General features: G+C 49.2%; 2 protein-coding genes across 2 annotated transcripts; one reads left to right on the top strand and one right to left on the bottom strand.

The window, feature by feature from the left end:
- Positions 1–13,532: 13,532 nt before the first annotated feature.
- LOC120641058 (serine/threonine-protein kinase-like protein CCR4) lies at positions 13,533–16,323 on the top strand. The gene has a single exon (XM_039917018.1). It carries the CDS (start codon positions 13,623–13,625, stop codon positions 16,062–16,064), a length of 2,442 nt encoding a protein of 813 aa, XP_039772952.1. The 5' UTR covers positions 13,533–13,622; the 3' UTR covers positions 16,065–16,323.
- A 1,581-nt stretch (positions 16,324–17,904) lies between these two features.
- Positions 17,905–21,059, bottom strand: LOC120640138 (zinc finger MYM-type protein 1-like). The gene is made up of 3 exons (XM_039916014.1): positions 20,844–21,059; positions 19,950–20,523; positions 17,905–19,823 (listed from the first exon to the last, which is right to left on the bottom strand). Exons 1-3 carry the CDS (start codon positions 21,057–21,059, stop codon positions 17,905–17,907), a joined length of 2,709 nt encoding a protein of 902 aa, XP_039771948.1.
- Positions 21,060–22,353: the final 1,294 nt, after the last annotated feature.

The following is a 22,353-nucleotide window of genomic DNA, read 5'->3' as shown; positions in this document are numbered from 1 at the left end:
CCACGACATGGTAGCATACATCTTCTGAGGAGGATATAACGTGACAACATCACCTCTGCGCCTGCTGGATTCCCTCCTTGGGGACGCTGGACGATCTTGACGCGGCGGTGAACGCGGTCTCTTTTTTAACGGCCGATCGTTTTGAACGGCCTTTGTATACTTGTTCAACAACTGGTTGAAGGTGGGCTTTTGATTAGCAGTTCTTCCCTGCACCTTCACTTCGTTGGTCTTCAAAGTACCCACTTCCGGACGTTTTGGCTTGAAGGTCCGGGGACGGTCACCAGGGCGGTCTGACCGGTTGGATGAACTGGTCTGACCGGTCAGACCGGTCTGACCGGTCGCAGACACCGGTCTGACCGGTCGTGCCTGATCAGCAGACCGATTTTCTGATGGAGAACTTCCTTGCCCCCTGAGTCTGGGATTTCTGACAATGATCTTCAGAGTACTCTTGTCATCATCAGTTTTCTCTTTGATAACTTCTCGGGCAAGGATCTTGTCACTTGTGTTCATCGGTCTTGGATCACCGATGACAACATGCTTTCCCTTGGCTCCTTCGGCTTGTTCCGGCCGAATGAGCACCTTTGGATTGTTCAATTCCAGCGTATGAACAGGGAAAGAAGCTTTGTCAATCTGCATCTCAGAAAGTACCAATCGTCCTTTATTAATGGCTGATTGTACCTGTCGACGAAAAACATTACAATCATTAGTAGCATGAGATGTAGAGTTATGCCACTTACAATATGCATGTCGTTTAAGCTCGTCGGGAGATGGAATAGCATGCGATAATCGGATGTTACCATTCTTAAGCAATTCATCAAAAATCCGATCACACTTAGAAACATCAAAAGTAAACTTCGGCTCCTCCTGCCGATTCTTTTGAATCGGCTTGAGAGACGGAACCGAACCGGGTTTGGTCTTTGATGGCCAAACAAATTCGGCGGCATATACTTCCTTACTATCATCGTCCGAACCATCCGAATCATGATCAAGAATGTGTGTGTTGGACCGATGAGGCTTGAAAGTATCTTTGGAATTTTTAAGTTTAAATTCTAAACCCATGACTTTGACTTGCAAGAAATTCACGGTATGATATTCAAAGCCCTCAAGTTTCTCTTTCAAATAAGAACGTAAACCATTAAATGCCAAATCCGCCAAATCTTTTTCGGAAATTGTCAAACTAAAACACCGATTTTTAATCTCTTTAAATCTTTTGAAATAATCCGAAGAAGATTCATCACGTCCTTGCCTAATCGATGTTAAATCCAACAATTTAGCTTCGGTTTCCCCACTAAAGAAGTGATCATGAAATTTACGCTCCAATTGAGCCCAATTGCGAATAGAGTTAGGAGCAAGTGAAGAAAACCAAGAGAAAGCTGTTCCAGTCAAAGATAAAGAAAATAAACGCACACATAAAGCATCATTAAAACCAGCTTCCCCTAATTGCAATACATACTGACTAACGTGTTCCCAAGTTGTACGAGAATCATCACCATTAAATTTAGTAAACTCAGGAATACGCCAACCAGCAGGAAAAGGAGTGAAATCAAACTCAACGGGATAAGGTTTTTGATATAAACGTGTAGTACCCATATCCACCCCAAGCTTATTCTTAATCGCATTTGCCAGATCCTCTTTGAACTTAAGAAGATCGGCTTGATAGTGCTGGCTGGTATAGAACTCAGAAAACCGATGTGCATTAGGATTTCCATGCGCCATCGTCTGTAACGAAGTTGGGATCGGTCCTTGATTAGGTCCAGATCCCTGTGATACTCCCGCTACAGCAGTAGTGCGGGGCGGTGTATAAAGTGACAATTCATTAGTTCGGCTAGGGGCAGCCGAACCTGGAATTGTCTCGAGAGGCGTCGGCGATGGCACTGAGTAACCGGTCTGACCGGTCTGGTAACCGGTCTGACCGGTCTGGTAACCGGTCTGACCGGTCGTACCGGTCTGACCGGTCTGTGGGACCGGTCCGACCGGTGCTGTGTGCACGGTCGATGGTGGCGGGGTTTGCCCTGAAAACGAGTTCGGCGGCATACCATAGAGTGGTTCAGATGTGAACTCAGGGGTAGCCGAACTCGGATCTGATGAGTTAGGATCTGACATATGTTGTTTACCTTTAAGCGCATCAACATCACTACTCAATTTAACTAACATGTCACCTGTGGCAGCTTGTGCAGCAATAATCTTCTGATCCATTAAAGATGACATCCTATCAAACATATCAGATGGAGAAAGGCTTACATTGGGGATCTCTTCAATCTTATCCTGGTTAAGCTTGAGAGACGGCAGCACGAACTCCTCCACTCTTTTGACGAGGCCACCACGATCCTTCTTGAAGCCCTTCAAGAATTGTGCCTTGACGTGCTCCTCCACAAGAAGGTAGGCCTTGCGTTCCTCCTCGGTGAGCTCCTCCATGGTAGCCGTGATGATGTTCTCCTTGTTGATTTCTGAAGAGCCCATCTTCTTCAGGGAGTAGATCAGATCGATTTTAAAACCAGATTAATCTGTCCCCAGAGGAGTCGCCAAAAAGTGTGTTGACACAGAATCGCGCCAACACACTCGAATGCGCTAGAACGCGCGACGATCGTCAAAATGATCAACACAGCGAGAACCCAGGGCGGACCGGTCTGACCAGTTTCCCCGACCGCTCTGACCGGTGCAGGCAGAGAACTCGCGAAGACCTAGAACAGTGAGCTCGGGAGGGACCCCGTCGGAGCTCGTGATCGTAGGATTGCTCTGAGGTCGGCAGGCCACTCAGAACGTCTTCCAACGCCGCCGGGATGAAGGAAGAAAGCAATCTAGGGTTGGAAAAGGCTAGGGTTTGAGAGATAAAAGTAATGCGATTTTTTGTATTGATTCGATTGGGAATAACCTCAATCGGCCTTAGCCTTTATATTTATAGGCCGGGGAAGACGTACCCCTTCACGAGTAGGATTACATGAGGACTCTTTACAAAAAACCTAATTCTAATCGGACTGTACAGACCTGAACGGTCTGACCGGCCAGCCCGACCGGTCAGACCGGTCGGCCTCAGCATATGCCAAATTTGGTTGTCAACACATTCACACCATTAAACCCGGAACACAGTGGAAAAGCTCCCCAGGCAGTGCCCGTCGTCGTTTAGATTATTACACACTGATGATGGCACGTACCCACACTAGCAGATTGACGAGCTGAATGAACAAATTGGTAATATAATGTCTGAATCTTTAATCTTTGATACAGGGCATGTCCAAGTTACTATTATGTCCTCGATGTCGAAGCGAATTTGGGTTGCTATTTCCTCTTAGGTTAGAGTCGGCTTGGATCCACCCAACTAAAATTTAGCTAGCTAAAATTTCAAAGCCATACTTTAACCAGCTAAAAGTTCTTCTAGGGCCCTGTGTAGTTCCCAAAAAAGTTTCTATAGTAGCCGTCACATCGAATGTTCGGATATATGCATGGAGTATTAAATGCAGTTGAAAAAATAACTAATTACACAGTCTAACTGATTAGCACGAGATGAATCTTTTAAGTCTAATTAGTTCATAGTTAGACATTATTTATCAAGTAACAACGAAATATGCTACAGTATCAAAATCAACAACTTTTCACCAACTAAACAGGGCCAGCTGTTTCAACACAGCTAGAGCCTCCAAACACCACAGCTAAAATTTTTGGTCGTTTGAATCCCTAGCAGCTAAAATGCAGCCAGCTAAAGTTTAGTCGGTGGGTCCTAACAGGCCCTAGTCTATTTCTTTTTATGCTTGAATCCCTCTCTCTGTTCAATAGCAATTTTTTAAATAATATTATTTTAAAAGTTAATAGCAGAAATAAATAGCAAAAATGAAAAATTACAAAAATAGCAGTCTGTCGGAACCTATCGGCTGTTCGGAACCCGACAGGCTCTTGTCGGCCCGTCAGCAGCCACGCCCCACCACCGGCCATTCAGCAGCCACGCCCCACCGGCCGGCCGGCCTCGCCGCCGGCGAGGGCGGCACACCACGCGCCGGCCATGGCCTTGGCCTGGCTGTCCCCTGTTTTTGCCCCAAAACCGGAACTTCTGGTTTTGGAACCCGAAGGTTCCGGTTTCCAGTTAAATTCCAGTTTCAGTTTTGTGTACTAATCTTGTAAAATGCGTAGTAAATTGTAGAAAAATGCAAACTAAATGCAAACTAAATTTTGTTGGGTTGTTTAGATCAAGACCTTCAGAGGAAAAATACTCATGCTTGTGAAATGTCACTTTTGCCCCTGCTAAAATTTTGGTTTGTGCTTAAGCTAGTTTATTTTGTATCTGTTTTTCTGTTGGTCTAAAAATCATGAAATTTTTGTGGTAGACTACTCCTTGCATGTGTAGTTCACTGAAAAATGTTCATGAGCATAGCCTATGTACAAGTTTGTAGATCTAATATTGCTTGATTTTCATTCTAGGGCTAAAATAAATATTTTTAGCCATCAATAAATGTTGGTAAATTTTTGTTGCATGTTCTTTCGATATCTTGTCTTGCTGGTATGTTTTGGGTGGCTTGTTTAGGGCTGCAAGCTATGTTTTTGTAGTTATTTTGTTCCTAGCTGCGGCGTTCTTGTTAGGGGCTGCTAAATAAAGTATTTTCTGCGGTGTATCTTTTTAATAATGGTTTGGTTTTAGTTTAATCTTGTGTTCTTGCTTTCGAATCAAAATAGGCTGCACTTGAAAATAATTTGATTCTATTTGCTTGCCAATAAATAAAATCTCTAGTTGGTTTTGCTTACCCAATTTTATCTTCTTTTAATTGCTTTGCATTGCATCATGAGCACTTATATCATTTCATTGCACCATTTTAATTATTGCATGGCATCCTTTTTTCATACGTGTAGACACCGCGAACGAAGCTGTCTACGAGCTAGTTGCTGAGCCGATCCAGGAGCCACCAGCAGGAAAGCAGCAGATCGAGGAAGCCGTTGAGCAAGCTCCGGAAAACGTTGCTAACCCCGCTGACTTGCAAGGCAAGCCCCGGAGCATAACCCTTACTTTAAATTTATAAAGTGTTATTAAAGTATGTACTTGTGAATTAATTTTTTAGGAGTTGTATGGAACCCTAGATGAATAATCCCTAGATTACTCTAGTGTCTCTACTCGTATGTGCAGGACGATAGCACTGCTACACGTAAAGAAGATCCGGTAGAAGACGGGTGATTTCCTGTCACCCGCGAGATATAGGGTTGTTATTTCAGAAGGTTATGGGAAAAGAGTACTGTATGATTGAAAGTGGAGACCGGGTGGAGGAAAGTTGGACATGACTATGGAGTAAAGGAAAAACCGAGACTCCACCTGTGTCGATTGAGGACCGTACCGTTGATGGCACTATTGATCGAGGATTGAACAGTACTGTAACACCCTAATTTAAATTTCAGCATTTAGTAATAAATTTAATTGGCTTTATTTAATTTTCTAAGATTTTATATGCTTAGACTTGCATTTAATCTAATTTTGTGTCACAAGGAATTAAAATTTTTCTAGGATAAATATGTTTGTGCATTCATGCTGGTGCATGGCTTTATTTTGTTTGAGTGCATAGGAGTTAAGTTCCAAGTTTATTTGAATTCAAAATAGATTTGGGTGTAGTTTGGAAGAGAAAAATAGAAATAGAAAAGGAAAGGAATAAGAAAACCCAAGCCCAAACCCGGCCTGCCCAGTCCACCTCTTCCTCTCTCCCGCACCGGCCCACCTCCTCACCCCGGCGGCCCAGCCCGCTTGTAGCGAAAATGGCCTCTCATGCCATATTTCAATATAATGTTTTGGCGATTGATGACACACACAACACTTGGACTAATATGATTTTTAAAGATGACCATTCTCAGGCTTTTAGGTTCAAGTGATGACAAAGAGAAGATAGGCGTAGCTAGGCCCAAAGGCATCGGAGCATCCGGTGGTAGTCGGAAGAACCGACGCCATAATACCTTGGTGCAGAAAGGAATCGAAGCCAAGTCAGCCTATAGGCACCGGTTGAACCGACGGTCCAAAATAGGGCATCGGTGCATTGGGCGTCCTATGTACCAGAGACGATGTCAAGCGCCCAGGAGAAGTTTCTTCAGCACCGGTTCAACCGACGGTGCATCGGAGCATACCGTCGGTGCATTGGCCGTCCTTTGTACCAGAGACGATGTCAAGTGCCCAGGAGAAGTTTCTTCAGCACCGGTTCAACCGACGGTGTATCGGTGCATACCACTGGTGTAATGACGTCAGCGTCCAGGAGAAGATTCTTTCAGCACCGGTTGAACCGGTGAGGCATCGGTGCATTGCATCGGTTCAACCGGTGGTCTCTGCGTCTGCTGTCAGGACTTCAACGGTTACTTCATGTTGTGAGTGACCGGATGAACCGACGCTACCCCACCAAGAGGCATCGGTTCTTCCGGTGATACGCAGTTTTTCAGCTGACCGTTGGAGCAACGGCTACAAGACTTGGTGGCCTATATATACGCCTCACCCCATCCATTTGAAGTGTGCTGGAGTTGCTGAACATCCCAAACACACCCAAGAACATCTCCAACCACCATAGAGCTTCACTGTACATCATATAGGCTTAAGCACACTTGTGAGAGTGCTTAGTGCTTGTTTAGGGATTAGTTCTTGCGAGAGCTCCCTTGAGAGAAGTCTTGCTACGGCAAGCAACTTGTGATCCGTCGTGTGACCCTCCGTCTTGGTGTGGAGTGGCAACGACACTTTGTGCGGGGGAAGAGGAGGCCCCCTCCTTGATGGAGAAGCTCCGTAGTGGATTTCGGCCGGGTGACCGAGAGAGACGGTGGCGGTGCACGAGACTCGGTGTCTTGTGGGCACTTGCCTTTGCTTGCCGGCATCGCCATTGGTGGCGTAGTGCAAGACGGTGATCGGAAGGGCCTCGGTGTCCCGTGGACGTAGGCGTTTATGCCGAACCACGTTACATGACCGTGTCTACTCGGGAGTTTGCATCCCTCTTGCACTTACCTCTTTACTTACCGCATTACGTTTCCGCACTTACTCTACCTTGCATACCTTTACTTTCCTAGTTAGTTTGATTAGGTTTAGCTAGGTTGCAAGTCTTTTTAGGGGTAAGTAGAGAGTAGCATAGATAAACCTTAGTCATAACTAGCATGCGTAGGACGTGTTAGGTTTATCTTATGCAAGTAGTTTGAGCCCTAGGATAGAAAAGCGATTAGCGACCCTATTCACCCCCTCCCCCTCTAGGGTCGGACACCCCGGTGATCCTTACACCGCTCCCACTCCTTCCCTTTCCCGCTCGGCCCTTTCTCTCCCGCACCGGCCCACGCGCCGTGGCCCAGCTCCCTCTCTCCGCGCGCTCCCGCAACCCAGCGCCGCGCTCCCGTGCTCCCACTCGCCCGCGACGCGCGCCCCCGACTAACAGGGCGGGCCCGCTTGTCAGCCGCGCTTCCAGCAGCGCACAGCGCACGCCCACGCCCTTCCTTTCTTTCCCTGAGTCTGACAGCCCGGCCCCCCCTGCAGCTTCTCCGGCTACCTCGCACCCGAGATCTCCGGCGAGCCCGCCGGGATCCCTTTCCCGCTGCTCAGCGCCGCAATCACCATCCCACCTTCTTTAAACCTCCCCTGCGACCCCAGTGCGCCACACATTCCTCTCCAGCGCCGCCCCGAGCCGAGATCCACCCCGCCGCTCTACTCCGCCGCGAAGAGGCCCCTGCGCCGCCGTAGCCACGCTGCTACGCCGCACCTCGAGCCCTACAGACCCCCGCAGAGGCTTTGCCTCGACGCCGTGAAGCTCCCCGGAGCCTCCTTGCTCGACCTCGACCGGTGCAGTGCCGTAATTTCGGACCGAGCTCACCGCCGGTGAGAACCTCCACCCCTACAAATCCTCGCCTCCGGTGATCGCCGGACCATCCTGACCCTCCGTAGCACCTCCGCAGTAACTCCACGCGTCAAATCACGGGATCCAGAGTAACTCCCTGCAACGACCCCGTCACCGAGCTCCACCGTGCGCCGCCGCTCGCCATCGACGCCGCCGCCCTTGCACGGCCGCCCTGCTCGATTTCGGGCCTCGATGAGCACCAGCAACGCTTTCCCGTTCTTTTGCGCTAGATCCTAGGACCCGTAGTCCACTGCAGGAGCGGGAACACCATCTCCGGTGTTCCACCGCCGGAGCTCCGCCATGGCAGGCTTCCTGCAGCGTGCCACAGCCACGCGCGGCCTCCTCTTGGGCTGGCCCTGGCACCGAGCACACGCACCACCCCGCGTACACTCCTTCCTGTGCCCAGACCCGCACGAACGCGTGCACTCCGGCGTGCTCCGCCGCGTCGATCCGCCACCGCACGCGATTCCACCTCCACCGGCCTCCCTGAGCCAAGCTTTTAGCCCAGGTAGATTACGCATGCAGTGTAGATCATCCCAGACCCCAAGCCCGGGTCGAAACGAGCCCCGGAGGGCCGAGTTCGGCCATCTCCGGTGAGCCTCCACCGCGGGAGCATCATCTCCGGCGACTCACGCCGCCGCCCGCGCGACCTTTCACCCTGGCCGCCCGATCTCGGACCAGCGGTCCAGATTAGATCGAGATCGCATCAAACCCGAGCCCTCAGATCGCGATCCAACGGCCCTGATTCAAAGATACCCCTTCGGCCTAGCTGTTTTGCTAAAGAGTCCCTGCATTTATTTGAAATCAACCCGCGGTCCACTGCAATTCAAAAGTAATTGCAGTTCAGCCCAGTTTTTAACGTTTAGGCCCCTGAGCTCTTTAGAAATAGAACCCGCAGTCCAGAGCTGTAGTTTTTGCACGTTAGACTCTAGATCTATCCTTTAATTATGTATAGGTCCCTGGTTTTTGCAGAAAACCCCTAGAAACTTAGTTTTTCTTGCAGAAAAGCCCTTAGATCTTGTTTTAGGCCTAGTTTTCGCGTTCTAGCTCCGTTTTAGGCGTTCTTTATGTCCACGCGATCGTTGTAACGCGTAGAATAGATATAGCCTAGTTTTGTTTGCTGTTTTTATGTATTGTTGTACTTTCTTAGTGTTAGCCTTTGTTTGCATGTATATATATGTTGTTGCCTTGTTTTTGGCCATGTGTTCGTGAGTAGACGTTGATCCTTCGGAGGAGTACCAGTACCCGGAGCAGCCACCATCCTCACAGCAGTTTGAGCAGCAGGAGCAGTTTGAGGAAGACAAGTATAACATGAACAACACCCATCACCTTTAAATACAATTTCATACTGCATTTTAATATTGTATGCCTATAAGGACTTTCCTAGCCACTTTGTATCCTTTATATATCCCTTGGGTTGCATTATGGTTAGTTGTGCTAGGTGCCGCGCTATAACACACTTGGTCCTTTTTAATTAATTTGATTAATGGTATATGCAACTTAATTCTGAGAGAGACCCTCTGTGCAGTGTACTAGAGTGGCTCATGTCTCGTTAAAATATGTTTTGTTAGAAACATGGTTTAGGGGGCCAGCACGGTGCTTAGTGCTGGGTTGGCCACTCTTCATAAGGACCGGTTCATAGAGCGATAACCTAGGACAACAGCGCTACCACAAGACTGGAATGGGACGGTCTTGGCTTACTAATTAGGTCATTTTGGTTCGGGAGTAACTTACCGACGGGGCAAGACTAAGGGTGAGCTTCAATGGTCCCTGCGCTACGAGGCTTGGTCTGTGTTATCTTGTACCCCCTCGAGGTGGGCCCCATCATTGCAGAGCCTGAATCCTTAGCGGTTACCCCTTACCAACGTGGTCCTTTGTAACAGCCTCATAGTGAGTTTGCTAGTCATCTATCCTACGGAAGTGTGATGAACAAAAAGTGTAGCTCACGACTTGTGGGTAAAGATGTGCAACCTCTGCAGAGTGTAAAACTAGTATACTAACCGTGCTCACGGTCATGAGCAGCCCAGATCCTCCTTTTGATTAGTGGGGTTATCTTCCTTTGATTAGGGGGGTTCCCCGGGTGGTTTGGTTTGGTTCTCAGTAGTATCATAATAAATTCTGATTAATTACTATGTACTGGGGTATGGTAACTCATCAACTTGTAGTAAATAGCTTTAATAAAATGTTGCCAAGATTAAAAGCTAATGCAGTTGAGTCAGCCAACCTTAGAGCCTCATAGTTTGTGTTATACTTGTTGAGTACGAGTTGTGTACTCACCCTTGCCTCCTCTACACTTTTTCCTCTTGTTCTTTTGGGGATACTATACTGCTGCTCAGTTCCTGCCGACGCGAGGGAGTTCACCCGGAGCTACCAGGAGTACGAGGACTTCTAGGCGTTCGTCTCCTAGTCGACGTCCCTGTGGTGCCCAGCTTCGACGAGAGTTTATGTATATGTTTTTACGTTTCCCCTGTATCAGACATTTTGTCATTCATGTTATAAATAACATTCGTACTCGCTTTATTATATCTTTTTACGTGATATGTGTTGTGATATACTGTTCATTCTGTTGTATATACGTGTGACTTGCTCCTGGCACGTATATGATTGCTCGGTTTATGTCCTTTTATAAACCGGGTGTTACAAGTACTAACCACATGCCGGAAGTAGGAGGTAGTCGAAACCGGTAAGTTAATTACCTAAAATTGCGTCAGAATCTGATTCTCGACCCGTGGTGCTGGGCAAGGGTTGGCGGATGGTGAAGTCGTCCACGGGTTCACCGGGTGTTCGCACGTGCGGGGCTCATCATCCGAGTGTTTGCGGGCTTGACTCAGGCTTCGGGGTAATCATGGGAACAGTTGCTCGGTGTGACTCACCGGGGTCGCACTTGGCGTGTGAGTTAGGTCCACCTTGCAAGGTTAAATCGGATCGATTCGCCGTGACTCACGGATATGAGAACCTTGATCTCTCTGTCACATCGTAGTAAAGAAGTGGAATGAGACTGGAATGGAAATGTTGAGTTGTATGTTACTAAAATATAATATGATCAACCATGTATGCTCTAGAGAAATAGGCGAACCTAGTTTGTAGCTGTCAATTCAGTTGGAGCTAAAATATTGAAAGTAAGGACTCAGTATTAGTAGCTTTTCTGCAAAACAACTCCAGAGCTAAAGAGCTTTGCATGTCTAGATAATGGGCTAAGTATACCCATAGACGGGTAAGTCTTGCTGAGTATTAGAGTACTCAGGGTTTGGTTGTACCCCCTTCTGAGCAGGCTATGTTTCGAAAGACTTCGAGGAGATTTGCGCGTCTTGGGTGGGTCAGCCTCTTCCTCCGGGTTGGACTGTCGAGTGGGTTCCGTCTTCTCCATGAAGTACGGGCAGATTGGCCTCACATCAGTGGGCAAGATGTGAAGCTCGTCTTTTGTCGGCGATGACAGTTATCGTATTGTATTTTGGGTCTCTGTTTTAAACTCTGTTTTACTTCCGCTGTGTTGAACTATGAGATTTGGATTGTAAACCCTGGATTGTAAAACTTTGTTGTAAGTTATTTCTGAAGCTTGTGTTAAACTCTGTTTGTAAATTACTTTGAACTATGCTTTTGCTCGTAATCACCTGTGCTCGTCTTTTGGCGAGAGTTCCTGTGTAATCGATCCTCGTTACAGCAGGCAGTCTGGGTGTACTGGTTGAGTGCAATAATTGAGGATTAAGCTTAAATGGTGGATTAGTGCACTTGATTGGTATTATTTGGACTGTTCCGTGACAACTGGGCCATCGGTCCGACTGGGCTATCGGCGCAAAATAGGGCTGTCGGCAGTTGAAGGGCCGACAAGTCCTTTCGGCACCGACAGCAACTCCCGGGGTGCCACGGTGGCCGGCCATGTCAGAAGTCGGCCACCAAGCAGCCGACAAGGGACCAGTCGGCTCCTCAAGAGCCGACTGGGTACTATTTTTGCAATTTTTCTATTTTTCTATTTATTTCTGCTATTAACTATTAAAATAATATTATTTTAAAAAAATCGTTCAATAGCTATTCACGTACATAAACAATATACTGTACGGTTAGGCAAAACAGGTGAAGAGACGATGTAGATTACTCAACAGCAAGATTTGGGTGAGAGGAAAAAAGAAGGTTAAACTAGTACACGAGGGAAGACGAAGTTGGAATGCGATTGACATGCTAACCCCTGAGCCGTGCCGACTGGCAACTGGCTTGCTGCAGGTTAGGTCTGCAGCAGCAGCAGCAGCTTCTTGGATGACCACCACATGAAAGCGTCTAGCTGGTGAGTGCGAGTGACCAGCGACCGGTAAACCAAAAACAATCCGGCTCGGCTCTGACCATCATAAGTGGTGAAAATTTTTGGAAACTAAACGCACTCACCAGATTGTGCTTATGATGGTCAGAGCCGAATCGGTCATTCCCCACTTTACAGGAAACAAATGCCGCACGTGAAAATAATTGCGTTCTTTCACACGTTACCTAGCTAGCTAGGAGAGAGAGCTCACCAAGTAATTTTCTTCCTCTCATTTCGCAGTCATAAAACAGGGAGCCATGCATGACCATATGCCTATGTATGTATGACGGCAGTTGCATACAGCTAAATGCTATGTTTGATGAACCAATGGAGGAGGATTGCTGCAAGTATTGCGATACGCCCGCCTGTCAATTTGCACACACAAGTGTTATTGGATTTATCGAGTTGTATATACCGACCAGTTACACTGAAAATCCATCAAGCGAGCACACTTATAGTACACTTTCCGTCCCAAATTATTTGTCGTTATGACAAAATCTATGTATTAAAAAAAGTCAAACGACTATCGGAGGGTGTATCTAGAAAGCTCAATTTGAAGAATACATACCGAGATACAAGTTTTATCCAACACATTGTATGAGTTGTTTTTTTAGTGTTATCTGCAAATAAAATGGATCAGACAGCACTGTACATGCCCAAAATTGGAAAGTTAACTTAAATATGAATGCAATAGCAAAGGTAACATAGCCCGTGTTTAGTTACAAAATTCAAAATTCCAAAAAAAAATTCTGGCACCTGCATGAAGACTTAAATCTAGACGAAATAAAAAACGCATAGCGACTGCTGTCTGTAAATGGCGAGACGAATCTAATGAACCTAATTAGGCTGTAATCAGACGCTAAATTGCTACAGTAATACTACAGTAAACAACCTCTAATGACGGATTAATTAGGCTCGTTAGATTCGTCTCGCGATTTACAGACGAGTTCTGTAATTATTTTTGTGATTAGTCTATGTTTAGTACTTCAAATGTAAAAAAATGTTTTTTTCAAAAATTTTACGGAGCGCAACTAAACACCCCATAATCATTTGATCTGTTGGCATATGAACTTTAATTTCTTTTAGCATGCAATGCAACAAACTAGTAGTACGACTGTACGAGAGCATTTAATTTGCCTGACAAACATTAGCTGACATCACTCGACAAAAACTGTTCAGCTTCACAAATTCATATCCAACCAAAGTGGGGGAAAAAAAGAGCACCATTTTAGGTAGCCTCCCGTCCAAACTCTGTTTTTTAAGAAAAAAACGCGCTCACCCGCTAATCCTTGGGAAAAAAACCCAAGAAAGTAAATGGAAGAAAAGAAAATTTCTTTTTTTTTGAAAACTAGAAAAGAAAAATTCAAAGGGGAAAAGAAAGAGGCACCAACCTTTAAACCTCCTCCCTTCCCTCCCTCCCCCATTCTCCCTTCCATTCTCCTTCCTCGCGCCACCATGGTCTACACCACCCCCTCTCTCTCTTCTCCTCCTCCCCTAACCTCTCTCCCAATCCAATGTCTCCACCTCCACCACCCCGCCTCCTCCTCCTAAGCCTCCTCGCTCTCCTCGCCCTCTTCCCACCTTTCCTCGTCCTCGCGTCCTCCTCCTTCCCGCTCCCCACCGTCGCCATCGCCGCCGTCACAGCCAACGCCACCGCCTCCCCGCACCACGTCGCGTGCGCCCTGGTCCCCTGCGGTAACGGGACGGACTACCAGATCTCCTGCGCCAGCGTCACCGATAGCTCTGCCCAGCCCCGCAACTACTCCTACGGCGGCGCTGGCGACGAAAGCACGCCGTTCTCCGCCGTCGTCGCCGGCGATGGGTACCTCTGCTCTGCAGGTCCGACCGTGTCTCGATCCCGGCCGATGTCCATGCGGTGGTGGGACCTGATAGACAGCGAGGCGCCGTCGAAGAGAGTGTACCGGGGCGAGGCGCTGTCCGCGGTGTCCGGCGGCGGGGAGTACGTGTGCGGGATCGTCGAGCAGAGGATACAGTGCTGGAGGTTGCCGTTGGGTACGGTGCCGGAGGACGTGCGGTTCTCGGCCGTGGCGGCGGGCGGCGGGTTCGTGTGCGGGCTGGTGGTGGGGACCGGCGAGGTGAGGTGCTACGGCGGCGGGGACGCGGTGAGCCGGAAGCCGAACGGGAGCCACGCCATGATCGCCGCGGGGGAGAGGCACGCGTGCGCGGTGAAGGCGGAGAAGGGTGAGGTGGTGTGCTGGGGCGAGGCGGCGGCGGTGGCTGCGGCGTCGCCGTCGCCGGGGATAGCGGCGGGGCGCGCGGTGTCGTCGCTGGCGGTGGGCGACGCGGTCACGTGCGTGCTGTGGGGGAACTGGACGGTCGAGTGCTGGCCGCCGGAGGAGGCGGCGCCGCCGCGGCCGGTGGCGCGGCGGCAGTTCGTCGCGCTGGAGGCCCGGGGGAAGGTGGTGTGCGGGGTGCTCATGTCCGACTACTCGCTCGTGTGCTGGGGCTCCGGCGTCGCGGGTGGGGTGAGCAAGGTGTTCGACCGCGTCCTGCCGGGCCCGTGCGCGCCGTGGGCGTCGTGCCGGTGCGGCGTCTGGTCGGGCTCCGGGCCTCTCTGCGGCGGCGGCGCAGGCGGCGCCGCCGTCTGCTACCCCTGCGGATACTCCCCGCCCATGATGGCGCTGGCGCCTACCTCCAACTCGTCGGCGTCAGGCTCCCACTCGAGCGGGAAGCGGCGGCCGAGAGACCTGGCGATCGCGTTAGTCAGCGCCGGAATCGGCTCGGGAGTGCTGGCTGCCATCGCCGCGGTGGTGGCGGTTTATTGCCTCCGCCGGCGGCGGAGCGGCGGCGGCTCTCAGGACCCCGGACGCATCCACGCGGAGCCGAACGGCCCGGCGGCGCCTCGCGTGGAGCGCCGGCTCAGCGCGCTGCTCTCCAAGGGCCCGAACACGACGGTGGAGCAGTTCCCCCTGGCGGCGCTCCGGGCCGCCACGGGCGGCTTCTCGCCGTCCCACCGCATCGGCTCCGGCGGCTTCGGCACCGTGTACCGCGCGTCCCTCCCCGACGGCCGCGAGGTCGCCATCAAGCGCGCCGAGCGCCGCGACGCCGGCGGCGCGTCCTCCTCCTCCGCCGCCACGGCGGCGCGGCGCGCGAGCAGCAACCACGAGGCGGCCTTCGTCTCCGAGCTGGCGCTGCTCTCCCGCGTGAACCACAAGAACCTCGTCCGCCTCCTCGGCTTCTGCGCCGACGGCGGCGAGCGCATCCTCGTGTACGAGTTCATGCCCAACGGCACCCTCCACGACCACCTCCACCGGCGCCCGGCGGCGGCGCCACTCTCCCCGCCGCTCGCGTCGTGGCCGGCGCGCCTCCGCCTCGCGCTCGGCGCCGCGCGCGGCATCGAGTACATGCACACCTACGCCGTGCCGCCCATCATCCACCGCGACATCAAGTCCCCCAACATCCTCCTCGACGCCGCCTGGACCGCCAAGGTCTCCGACTTCGGCCTCTCGCTGCTCAACGACGACCTCGGCGGCGGCATTGCCGACGACGACGAGCCGTGCGTGACGGCGGGCACGGTGGGGTACATGGACCCGGAGTACTACCGTCTGCAGCACCTGACGGACAAGAGCGACGTGTACAGCTTCGGGGTGGTGCTCCTGGAGCTGCTATCCGGGTGCAAGGTGATCCAGCGCTTCGAGGGGAGCGGCACGCCCAAGAACGTCGTCGACGTCACCGTGCCGCACATCGAGGCGGACCACGTGCACCGGGTGCTCGACGCGCGGCTGCCGCTGCCGACGCCGGGGGAGATGGAGGCCGTCGCCTACGTCGGGTACCTGGCGGCGGACTGCGTGCGGCCGGCGGGGCGCGACCGCCCCACCATGAGCGAGGTGGTCAGCGTGCTCGAGCGGGCCGTGGCGGCGTGCGAGGAGAACGACGGCGGCGGCGGCGAGGCAGAGCTGTCGCGGTCGTGCACCGATGGGTCCACGACGACGTGACGTGGCATTTGCTTGGGTTGGAGTCCCTGGTGGCAAAGGACACGAGGGAGTTTCTTGATGATTTTTTTTCTTCATTGCCCCCTAATTTTGTAGTTATTTTCTTTTGCAGTTGCTAGTATAGGTACATTCATTAACATTTTACAAGAATGACAAACTATAGTGGAAATGGATACTTTTTTCATTGTTTAACTGTAAATCTTTAGACTCTCTTTAGGTTTCGGTTTGGGTTTCTTTAGCAGCTGGTGAGGAAACTATACCATTTGCATCTCTTGGTCTTTATTTTTTTTAGTTTTATGTGGTCTCACTAGATTCAATCACTTTATAATTGCAGTGCCAGAGCAGTTAAATGTACTACTCAAGTTAGCTCAACCTTTAGATATCATCAGGAAGAAAAATAGTACCAAGATGGAAAACACACACACATAACACTCATACATGGAACCTTGGCAGCAACCTACGGCATGCTATCTCTGTATTAATTATTGTTAAATATTGTTAGGACATCGACGCAGGCCAGCTCAGCTATATATACATGACGCCTTTGATTGGTACTTTTATTTCAGTAAATTTTCTGGTAAAAAAAAGTAAAACAAAATGTAATAGTACAAAAGCAATTTAAACGAAAGATCTAATAATCTGATGAAGTGCAAACACTTCCCTTTTGCAGCAATGCAGCTGGATGTTGTATCATATTCTTATGCGTTACGTGGAGTTGCATTCAGAAAGCAAAATTTCAGACAGACTAAAAGCAGCACTCGCTTTTGGCCTTCTAAAGACGGCTCCACATTTCGAAAGACACCCAGAATAATAGCATTTGTGTCCGCCAACTGTTAGAAGTTTTCAGCAATTGTTTTATTCGAACCACCACCAACTAAGCTCATTTCCGGCTGCCACCCATCGCATACATTAGAGCAAGTTTAATGGATCCGCCGGGTGCCGGCTGCAAGGCAAGGGTGACCGAGCGCATGGTATGGTGGACCCCACCGGCATTCAATGCGCAGCAGCACCTCCCAGTCAATAAGGAAAATCTCAATGGGAGTGTTATAAGAGTATCATGTACATTAAATTTATTAACATGTACCAATAGTATGAGGAGATAGAAGAGAGGAGTGTTATGAAATATGAGAGGAGTGTCGTCATCATGACACTCCACTGACACAGTTCTTAAAATTCCAGTCTAGATAACTGTGTTGATGACATTCCCATTAAAATTGGCATAACAGGGCCGGCAGCGTCTCTCAGCCAGCTTGAGGCCGGCGTGTCGCGAGTCGTCTGCCCTATTCTCTCTTCTCGTTTCTCTCTCCAAGTAGACATCCGCCCGCTTCCAGTTCCAGCTGGTTATTAAACCTGCTCTTATGATGCATTGACTAAACTCGCTAGCATAGCCCAACTAAACAATCGTTCATTTATTCCAGTTTATTTATTTGTAGCATTCCTGGCACCCTCAGTACTACCATATGGCTGCGATCTCATCCTAGTACCAGTTGGTGTGCAGTAGGTTGCTGCTGCTGCTGCCGTTCAGACGTTGATCCATCATCCTCCAACGCAAATAATCCCCTCAAGAACAGGTCAGGCTCCGGGCGGGGCAGAGAGTGGAGTCGTACCAACCGGCCATTCCCCGGCCGTCTCGTCGCCCTCATTCTCGTCGCCCATCCAGGGCCATCTCCAGGATTTGGAGGCCCGTGTGCGAAACACAAATGGGGGCCCTAAAATATATGAAGTCATATCTAGTAGAAACAAGTCATGTACGTTCATTAAATAAATATATATGATTCATATAGTATTTAGCAGTCTATTGAATAATTATTGATAAACAAGCCAACATAGTACTGACCTGTCCTCACATTCCATGAAAAAGCATCATCCGTCTAGTGTTTGTTGAAATAAAAGCCTCAATTATATCTTCATAATTAATCTTCTCCAAGACATCAATTTCAAGTGCAATCGTCGCTAGCCCATTGAGTCGTTCTTGTGTCATAGTTGAACGCAAGTAAGACTTCAACAACTTCAGTTTAGAAAAACTTCTTTCCGCAGATGCAACAGTCACAGGAATGGTTAACAAAATTCTATATGCAATAATAGCATTAGGATAAAAGGGACGCTCTTTAAGAAACTTCAAAATATCAAGAGGACCCATTGATTCCTTTAGTAAATTCCGGATGAAATTTAACTCCTCAAACAATTCATTTGCATCAATATCTTTCTGTTCTCCACTCTTCAGTGCATTCTCAAGATTAACACAAGCAGCCATCAAACTTGTGTCATCCAAGGACCGTAGTCTATCTGAGGTAAACAAGAAACCAAATTTTCTCTCATACCCTTGATACTGTTCAAATCTTCTGATAAGTGAAGATATAGCTTGATCAACAATAGGTATAAAATAATCAGTCCTGAATAACTCATCCGCAGACCGTGACTCAGATGCATCATCATTTGCGCCCTCATCAAATTGTCTTTTTCTTTTGATGTTTCGCCTTTTGCGGAACTCTGGATTAATATCCATCTCTAGTGCAATTTCTTTTGCAGCTTCTAATGCTTTTGAATAGCCAGTTTCTCTGTACTTTTTGAAAAAGGAAATCAGCCCTTGTACAGATTCAATTGCAATATCAATAAGCATATCTTTTGATTGTAGTTGCTTGCTAACCAGAGTAATTTTAGATAATATCTCATACCATATAATAATTGACACTAAAAATTCAAAGCCACCAAGCTCATTTTCTGCCAATGATTTAGCTTCACTACTTGCCAATGGATCATTATCACTTTCAGCCACTTGCAATAAGGCCTCTCTTATTTCTGGGATCTGAAACCTTATAGCCTTGACACTATCGATACGACTCTCCCAACGAGTAGATGACAATGACTTAAGAGTAAGTCCTGAAATGTTATCTTTAAGAATTTGCCACCTCTTGGTAGAATTAGCAAATGTTGTATAGATACGTTGGATAACTCCAAAAAATTCTGTTGCTTTACGACAAGACTTTGCCATATCACATAGTGTCAAATTTAGACTATGACAACCACAAGCAGAATAAAATGCTCTTGGGTTTATATCCAAAAGCTTCTTTTGTACCCCTTGATGTTTTCCTTTCATATTGGATCCATTATCATATCCCTGTCCTCTAACATTGTCTACATCAAGGTCAAGATCCTTTAATTCCTCTAGTAGAACATCAAACAATCCCTGACCAGTGGTATCACTCACTTCCAAAAAGCCTAAGAATGATTCTTGAACGGAACCAGAAGTTGTATCAACATACCTTATTATCAAAGACATCTGTTCTTGGTGGCTTGCATCAGGAGTACAGTCAAGTAAAACTGAGAAATACTTTGCTTCTTTTACCTTTGCAATGATTGCAGACCTGATTGCAGTAGCTAGCAAATTTATCAACTCATTTTGGATGGAAGGACCAAGATAATGATCACGGATTTTATCATTGGTGATGCGATCAACATGCTCTTTGATCACTGGGTCAAATTCAGCCAACATTTGAACAAGTCCTAAGAAATTGCCATTGTGATCTTGGTACAACCTGCTATTACTGCCCCGAAATGCTATATTATGCTCTGCAAGATATTTAACAATCAAAATAATCCTCTGCAAAACTTTTCTCCAATGCTCTCTTTCTTTTTGTAGTTCTCGCTGAGCAACATTATCAATTATTTGATCATTCTGGAACATAAGACGCAAGTCATACCATGCAGTCATATTTGTGACATGTTCCCTACTAGTCTCATGCTCTTTAAGTCTATGGCCAAGATGAGTCCAGTCATTAAAGCCCTCATTTGCTAACTGACCTCTCACAAGCCCTTTTTTTATCAATTTACAGCAAAAACAGAATACTTTGTCAAGGTCTTTGCTATACACAAGCCATTCTCTATCACATGTTTCTCTATTTGGTAGAATTCTATTGTATGATGATGCAGAGAACCTTCTTCCAAATCTATCTCTAGGTCCATACTTAATAGACAAGTCTCTTTTAGGACCCTTTTGTAGCAAAATGTATATCATTTTAGAATCAAGTGCATTCCAAGTTCTTGGATCAAATATATCAGGCTGGAAAGAATTATTTATGTGATTGGAAATATTACCATCATCACCGCCATTTGCAGTACCATTATCATGGTCTTGATCTCCATCGTCACCCCCATTTACAGTACCATTATCATGGTCTTGATCTCCATCGTCACCCCCATTTGCAGTACCATCATCATGGCCTCCTTCAGGGATTTCTGCAGCAGGAGCCTCGATATCAAACTCTAATGTATTATCTCCTTGAAGAACTTGTGCGGCAGGAGTGTCAGCCTCTATCACATTAGCATGTGCAGTTTCTCTAACAATAAATCTTTCAAGAGCACCCTTCTGGGATTGAGCTGCGGCTTCTAGTCTTTGTTTTTTCTTACGCTTTTCAGCACCACTATCATATTTCCTGTTTCTTGTAGACATGATGATGATTGACTGATTGAGTAACAAGCATTAAACAGATGCCTCCTATTTTACAATAAAGAAAGAAAATAGTCACAATCAATTCTTGTTGACTGATGTACCACATTGCAGATTATACACTTGCAAACATCATAATTTTTAACAGAATAATCAATTAATCAAGCAAACTAGGATACGTACTGGATAGGAAATTGGAAATTAGGAAGCAAACTAGGTTAAAAGTTTAAAGCTTGGTGCCAGGTGCTCACCTCAAATGCAGGCCTGCTCAAATGTCAAATGCGGCGCAGCGGCGAGGAGCGGGCGCGCGGCGATGGCGTGCAGCGCCAGCGGACAGCGGTGCAGGTGCAGGTGCAGGCGTGGCGACCGGCGACGGTGTGGCGCGGCGACGGCGCTGCGCGGCAAGCCGGCGACGGTGCGGCCGGCAGCGCGGCGTCCAGCGACGGTGCGGCGCGGCGACGGCGCTGCGCGGCGAGCCGGTGGCGGTGCGGCCGGAGGGACGAGCGCTGCGGGCCTGCGGTCACGTCGATCGGTCGAAGGAAAGCAAGCATCGACGATGGCGACGGTTCGTGTTCCCGTGGAAGCAGGCCTGCGTGGCTGTAACCCTGCGACCTGCGTGGAAGGAAGTCAGGATGGGCCGTGGGCGAGTCAATGGGCCACTCTGCTTCATTGCCTCATTGGCCGACGGTTCGTATGCTGCTAGTGCTATAGGCCTTGACACTATCGATTTGGGGGCCCTCAGTTTTTGGAGGCCCTGTGCAGCTGCTCACCCTGCACATGGCCTTCGACGGGCCTGCGCCCATCAGTCTCCTTCCCCCAATCGCTTTAGGCTGTGGAGCACGGAGCACCCCGGCCGCGGCCGCGGCCAACCGACGCAAATCCCGGACCAGGCGACCAGCTAGCTAGGAATGCTGTTCGGAACACGTCCATTATCTATCATGGTCATGGAGGAGATGATGAAGTTGTTGCCGAGTTGCCCCGTTGGGGGCTGCGGTCTTGTAGACGGATCGTCAGTTGGCGTGTTTTGGACTCGATCGGAAGTGAATGGAGGTTTGGAGTGGATGGCCGCCTTCCGTGTTTCGACCTAGCTAGCTACCTACCTACCTAGGCATGCAGGCAATGGACGGCGATGAGCAGTGAGCAATGAACTCTCTTACCTTTTAGGCCCGGTTTGGCAGGGCTTCTACCCGCCTCCAGCTTCAGCTTGGGTTCCTTCGGAGTATCTCCGCCAAACGATATTTTTATGAGAAGCCGTTTTTAGTGAAAAATAGATGAGCCGGAGCCATTTTGGAGGACTCTACAACGGTTCCGGTTCCTACTCCGGAGCTCCTTGGGAAGAGCCCTATCAATGTGGGTCTTAGGCCCTTTTGGGTGGGCTTCAGCTCTGGCTCCAAAACCGGTTCCTGCTGGAGCCCTCCCAAACAGTATTTTTGGCAATGGCTTCAACCGACTCTGAAATCACGCTCACTGGAGCAAATTGGGCGAGGAGGAGCCAGAAAGTCGTGGCTCCATCTGGCTCCCGCGGCTCCTCCATGCTCTTTGCCAGCCCTGTCCTCGGGTGGGGCCCGTTGGGGGTGCGGTCCACGGGGAGGAGGTGGCTGACCGGCGGCGGTCGCAAGGACACGTGGCCTGTGGGGAGGTGGTGGCCAGCCGCCGGGGCTCACATAGGCATGGCCTGCGGGGCCATGGAGGAGGTGGCCACCCGCGGTTCTCGTAGGGGCGCGGCTTGCCACGGCGGGGAGGTGGCCGGCGCGGCTGCGAGCAGGGCCCGTGGGGAGGAGGAGGCTGGCCGGCGGCCGTGGGCAGGGGCTGCGGGAGATGAGGTGGCCGGCGGCAACCGCGGGC

The sequence above is a fragment of the Panicum virgatum genome, chromosome 7K (genome assembly GCF_016808335.1).
Source record: "Panicum virgatum strain AP13 chromosome 7K, P.virgatum_v5, whole genome shotgun sequence".
NCBI classification, from domain to species: Eukaryota; Viridiplantae; Streptophyta; class Magnoliopsida; order Poales; family Poaceae; genus Panicum; species Panicum virgatum.
Note: the sequence above shows the minus strand (reverse complement) of the source record. Positions and strands in the feature narration are given on the sequence as shown.

Excerpts from the sequence above, each read along its gene's own strand:
- LOC120641058 (XM_039917018.1), top strand. The coding sequence starts at position 13,623 with ATGTCTCCACCTCCACCACCCCGCCTCCTCCTCCTAAGCCTCCTCGCT.
- LOC120640138 (XM_039916014.1), bottom strand. The coding sequence starts at position 21,059 with ATGCTTGCTTTCCTTCGACCGATCGACGTGACCGCAGGCCCGCAGCGC. Across the intron at positions 20,524-20,843 it reads GCACCTGCACCTGCACCGCT|TCAATCATCATCATGTCTAC; the intron begins GTCCGCTGGCGC and ends TTACTCAATCAG. Across the intron at positions 19,824-19,949 it reads TCTACCAAATAGAGAAACAT|TTGGCCATAGACTTAAAGAG; the intron begins GTGATAGAGAAT and ends ACTGGACTCATC.